Consider the following 6235-nt stretch of genomic DNA (forward strand, 5'->3'; position numbering starts at 1 on the left):
CCCCCTCTCCTCTTCTCCCCCTCTCCCTCTCCCTCCTCTTCCCTCTCCCTCTCCCTCTCTCTCTCTCTTTCTGCTTCCCTACCTCTATCACCCGGAAGTAGGTTTTTCCTGATATAATATAGGGGTACTAAAGTTCCTAGAAAAGAGCGAGTGTAGGCTGTGAAGCCTGATGCCTGACCTGTCGCTCAGAACTCACTCTCCTTGCTGCTCAGTTCCTTTATAATGGGACGATTATAACATGCCATATAGGAGTGGGAGGGTTGAATGGCCAGTCAATGTAGTATTGAAAGTATATGTGGAGCATAATGCTGCACAAATATGAATTATTATGCATTATTTTCATGCTGAGAAAAATGGTGTATGTGATTTAAAAACCATCCGTGTTTGTCTAGGAGGTACTGACAATCCCAAGCCTTCCATGCTCAAGTTGCTCCTGTGTCAGTGGGCTGTGTCGTCCCCAGCCCCATCCTTACACTCAGCAGGGAGTTATGTGGTTTACTCTAAGCAGTGAATGACCATGAACAGACCCGGATTTGAATTTAGAATTTTAGTATCGTATATTTATACACACAACCGTAGTGTTTGTATATTTGGTACTATTCTTTCTGGCCTGGCCCTTTTATCTGCTATTCAGAATACACATTAGTTCCATGGAGAATATGATAGGCAATCATCAAAACTACAAAACCAAGTTCTGCCCTAGATAAGGAAAGCAGATTAATGTATGCACTGTTTTATACATCTAGTTGTTTGGTTTTGATTAGAAATCTTAAACTTTTAATTTTTATTTCTGACTTATTTTTTAATTATTTTTTCTAGGATGACCCCCATACTAACTTATTGATTGAAGCTATAAAAAATGACCATCTTAGACAAATGGAACGTGAAAGGTAACATTTTGGCCACTAACTAACATGGCTTTAGATTTTAGAAAATGACTGTGTTCTCATTGATTCTTATAAAACTTGTCAGTAGCCAGGAGTGATGTTAAGCACCTTTAATCCCCGCACTCAGGATGCAGAGGTAGGAAGATCCCTGAGTTCTAGCATGGTCTACAAAGTGAGTTCTAGGATTCCAGGGCTACACAGAGAAACTCTGTCTCAAAAAACCAAAACCAAACCAAACCAAATCAAAGGTGAGTTGCATCTGTTTCCTTAGCTGAGCTGTTACCCACCACTCCTCTACCTTATGGGTTCTCATTTCTCCTTTAATCCTGATCTCCTGCAGCCCAGTTATCCTTATTAAGTTGTACGTTTAGCAGTAGGAGAGTTAAACCCAGGGCCCTTGCTCTACCACTGACTACATCTCTAGCCTTTTCTTTGTTTTTTTTTATTTTGAGGTGGATTCACTAAGTTCCCTGACTTACCCTTGGGTCTATTCATAACCCAAGCTGGCTTTGAACTTGTGATCTTCTTGCCTAAACTGGGATTACAGACTTACTTTACCTGGCCTGGTCTTACTTAACTACTCTTAACCATTCCTGTGAAATTCTCTTTCCTTATCCATTTGGTATTGTATTGCAATTTAGTTACCTTTATTTCGTTAAAAAAATTGTCTTGTGCATTTTTGTCTTGCCTGCCAATTAAATACCAAATTTAAGGAAAAACATGTATTTATTTTATTGTTTTCTCTTTTTTATTTTTATTTTTATTTTTCACATATGTGCATATATTAACACCTTTATCTTCTACTCAATAAGTCCTCCTCCTCCTGTCATGTCATGTGTGTCTGTGCAAGTGTGTGTATGCACATGTACGTGCATGTTTGTGTGTATGTGCTATTTCTAGTTCTAACTCCAAATATGAGCCTTTTCCATACCAAGATTATATGAGTCTCTGGACATTAGGCCAAAAATTCACTTTTCATACCACCTAAGTTCATGCAGACCTCACAGGTTAAGGGCTCAGTCCCACCAGTCTTGTCATCCTCTAATACAATCAGCAGCCATAGCAAGGCCTTGTGTTCTGATTCACTTCCTATAAGACAGGTTTGGTATTTATTTATTTATTTATTTATTTATTTATTTATTTATTTATCTATCTATCTATTTACCTTCTTAGCATCTACAATTTACTAGAAGCTCACAAAACTTGAGAAAACCCTTTGTTTGTGTGTGCTAGTTTGTTGTAAAGGATGCAGCTGAAAAGCAATAGGAAAGATATGCAGCATGAGCTCCTGGGGAGATTTGTAAGATCCTATGTCCTCTCTATCTCCACCTCCTTCTTACCACCTCTGTTCACCAGCTGATCCTCCCTAAGCAAGGCTCTGCACTGGAGACACAACTGACTATATCGCTGGCCACTGTTGATGGTCCTCTGCCTTCAGCTCCTTTCTTCTCTAGACATTGGGATGTGTCTTAGTCACTGTTCTATTGTATGACCATGGCAACTCTTATACAGAGAGCGTTTAATTAGGACTCGCTAATGGTTTCAGGGGTTTAGTTCAGAATTATCGTGAGGGGAGCATGGCAGCAGGCATGGCGGGCATAGTGGGCATGGTGGGCATAGTGCTGGAGAAGTAGCTGAGAGCTAGATCCTGATCCATGGGCAGAGAGAGAGCCTGGGCCTGGCATGGGCTTTGAAACCTCAAAGCTTCCTCCAACAAGTGACTTCCTCCAACAAGGCCACACCTCCTAATCCTTTTAATCCTTTCAAAGAGTTCCACGCCCTGTTGACTAAGCATCCAAATATATGTGCCTCTTAGGAGAATTCTTAGTCAAACCACCGCAGGATGAGAGTGAAAATTCTAGATATTTGATCACATGTGTCGATTTCTGTCAATCCAGCTCCATTTTTATCACCGTTGACACAGGGTCTCATGTAATCTATGCTGTTTTCAAACTTGTACTTTTTGTAAGGATGCCCTTGAACCCTGGTCCTTCTAAACCCCCCTACCAAATGATCATGTTCTTTGAACCTTTTTAGGGACCATGAGACATCTTGTTAGCACAACTTATGGCTAAAAAAAAAAAAAAAAAACAGAACAACAACAACAACGAAACCCCATACTTGTAGCATGGAGGAAATTCTAAAAGTTTTGGGAGCTCTTTGCCACCTCTCCCCCCACCCCCGCCCTCTTTCCTTTTCTTTCTTATTTTGAGGGTTTTACTGTCTCCTGCCTAGCACTCTGACTGTAAATGCACAGCAGCACACCAGACTCACACAGCCATCCTCCATAAAGTGTGACTGGAAGTTATTGGGTATGTGATATGTATGTTTCATGGTAGAGGGCAATCTTTTGTTTTCTTAATTGTGACAAAATAGATACAATATGAGTTACCATCCTGAAATGTATTTACTCAGACAGGTCTTAACATGGAGCCTGGGCTGGGCTGGAGTCTATGGTCTTCCTGCCCTCTGGGGTTCAGATGTGAGTCACTGTGCATGACACTGAAACATTTACTTTTCCTCCCCTCAAAACGGGGACTCTGTGTAGCCCTGGCTGTCCTGGAACCTGCCTGCCTCTGCCTCTGAGGGCCGGGAGTAACGGCGTGAGTCGTGTCACTTGGCTCATTTAGTCATTCTTCACGTACACAGGTCAGTAGCATTGAGTACATTTACGTTATTGTGTGACTAACCTCCAGCACTCTACTCATTTTCAAAAACTAAAGCTCAGTACCCGTCATGTTCACTAAACAGGAGCTCCCAGTGTGTACTCAAATGCTACTTTCTGGAAACTTCCGCTCTACATTCTTTCTCTGTGGTTTTCAGTAGTGTACATACCTTATATAAATGGAATAATAGACTGGTTTTCTTTTTTTAACATTTTTTAAAATTGTATGTGGATCAGTGTTTGCCTGCATGCATATGTATATACCACATACATGCCCACTACCAGTGGGGGCTAGACAAGAGCATCACATTCCCCAGAACTGAAGCTAAAAGCCACAGTGTGGGTACTGGGAATTGAAACCAAGTCTTCTGGAAGAGAACCAATGCTTTTTTTTCCCCCAGAGATTTATGTACATGAGTACACTGTAGCTGTCAGACACACTGGTAAAGGGCATCGGATCCCACCACAGATGGTTGTGACCCACCATGTAGTTTCTGGGAACTGAACTCAGGACCTTCAGAAGAGAAGTCAGTGCTCCCAACCGCTGAGCCATCTCTCCAGCCCAGAGCTAGTGCTCTTTAACCACTGAACCTCTCTACCCCTTGAGTCCATTTTAAAAACTGCTGTGTCTATAAATCTAAAAAAAAGTACACTCAGAAAAATATCAGCTATTATTGAAAATTTGTGTATCCCCTTTGGAATACAATGCCGTTTTCCAGTGATGGTGACAATGCGCATTTTATAATATGCCAATATGTTGCATACACGCACACGCATGCGTACATACACACACACACACGTATGTACTTTCAAAAGTAACATGCATCTGGGTGTAGTGACCTAGGCCATGTCTTTAATCCCATCACTTAGGAGGTAAAGGCAGGTGGATCTCTGTGAGTTTGAGACCAGCCTAGTCTACATAATGAGTTCCAAGACAGCCAGGGGAACACAGAAATTTTTTCTCAAAAAACAAAACAGAACAACAACAAAAATAACAGTTTCTTTTGGGGTGTTGTGTGCATGTGTGGCTTATGTATGTGCATGTTGATGTGTGTGCATGTACACATGTGTCTGGATGTGCAGATGTAGAGGTCAGAAGTCAATGTTGCTTGTCCTCTATCACTCCACCTTTTGCTGACTGGACCTAGAGGTCGGCCAGTGGCTGGAGAGACCACTCAGTGAACCCCTGGGATCCTCATCTCTCTGCATCCCAGTGCTGGGTTACAGGCACGTACCACCTGGCTTTTTTATGTAGGTGCTAGGGAGCCCAACCCAGGCCCTCCCTTGTGCTTGCTAAGCAAACAGTAACCCACTGGGCCATCTGCCCAGTCCCATACACTATTTCCTTAATAGCCATTTACAGCTTACTTTCATGTCCATAGGTAAGTTATGTAAATATAGCTATGGAGCTTCGTCTGTTTCATTATTTCTTTACCATGTCAGAGGCATCATCAAGCAGAAGAAGAAAGGCACACAGGTATCCCAGGAGGCCCTCACATAGCCAGTTGTGTTTGCTAGTTGTTTTAGTCTGACTTACAAACATGTCTCTCAGGATGTGTAAGTGGTAGTACTGGGATTGCACCAGGTTCGGTCGTGATGGACGAGAGCGCTAATGCTGAGCTGCATCCCTAGCCCTTGTTTGGGAGAACAGACAAGGTTTTACTATGTAATCCAGAGTGATCTGTGACTGGCTGACCTCAAACTCATGATCCTCCTGCCTCTACTAACCTTGTGCTGAGAGTATATATACCACCACTCCTGGCCTTTTTTTGGTTTGGTTTCATTTTAGTTTTAGTTTTTGGGTGTTTTTTTCTTATTTGTTTGTTAGTTTTTGTTTTTTTGAGATGGGGTTTCTCAGTGTTGTCCAGGCTGTCCTGAACTCAGAGATCCACCTGCCTTTCCCTTCTCAGTGCAAGAAGGCAGGCCCTGCTCACTCCTAGCCTTTATGAACACATTTCTTGTGTTGCTGTCTGTCTTCTACTAAGCTTCTGTGGTGTGTTAGCTTTGATAGATAATCCTTCTACTTAAATTTTGAGAATTAAATATAAATTACTTTTATGTCACGTCTAAATATAACTCCTTTGTTTTTATAATATAGGAAAGCCATGGCAGAAAAATACATCATGACAGCTGCAAAACTCATTGCTCCTGTGATCGAAGCCTCTTTTGCTGTGGGTTATAACTGGTAAGAGTGAATTCAGGTTTAAGAGTCTGAGCTGTACCTATGTTCTGAGCTTTGAGCACTTGTGTTTCTTGCTAAGTAGGTTTGCTGGTGACTAGGAGCCTATAGCACGTGACCTGAATTTTTTTCTAAAACTTTTAATAATTTTTCCCCTGGCTTTCTCTGAAATTCTTGAAGCATATGTTTAAATTTGTCTTTTATCCCTGTCTTTGATTCAAGAACTTCATAGACACCTACATAGCCTTGTTTCTCTTCAACTTGGGGAAACATCATATACATTTTCTGATAATTTGCTCCCTTCGAATCTGTTTGTTAATTTCTATCAGACTTTGGACTTCCATGTCACTTTCCTTCTCTGATGGTATTTTCTCTCTGGTGTTTCTTTGACTTCTGAGACTTTGTTGGACTTCTCATGCAAACTTTCTCTCTCTCTCTCTCTCTCTCTTTCTCTGTGTGTGTGTGTGTGTGTGTGTGTGTGTGTGTGTGTGTGTGTGTGTGTGT

At 41.6% G+C, this 6235-nt stretch overlaps 1 protein-coding gene across 3 annotated transcripts in view; it reads left to right on the forward strand.

Moving 5' to 3' along the window:
* Positions 1-6235, forward strand: part of Ift88 (intraflagellar transport 88) — an 88438-nt gene that overhangs the window by 27432 nt on the left and 54771 nt on the right. For all 3 annotated transcript variants that reach the window (XM_028787208.1, XM_028787206.1, XM_028787207.1), the window contains exons 13-14: positions 820-890; positions 5651-5737. In XM_028787208.1, coding sequence (XP_028643041.1) covers positions 820-890; positions 5651-5737 — 158 coding nt within the window. The remainder of the gene's footprint in view (positions 1-819; positions 891-5650; positions 5738-6235) is intronic.

The sequence above is a fragment of the Grammomys surdaster genome, unplaced genomic scaffold, assembly GCF_004785775.1.
Source record: "Grammomys surdaster isolate TR1022 unplaced genomic scaffold, NIH_TR_1.0 125617, whole genome shotgun sequence".
Classification (NCBI taxonomy): Eukaryota; Metazoa; Chordata; class Mammalia; order Rodentia; family Muridae; genus Grammomys; species Grammomys surdaster.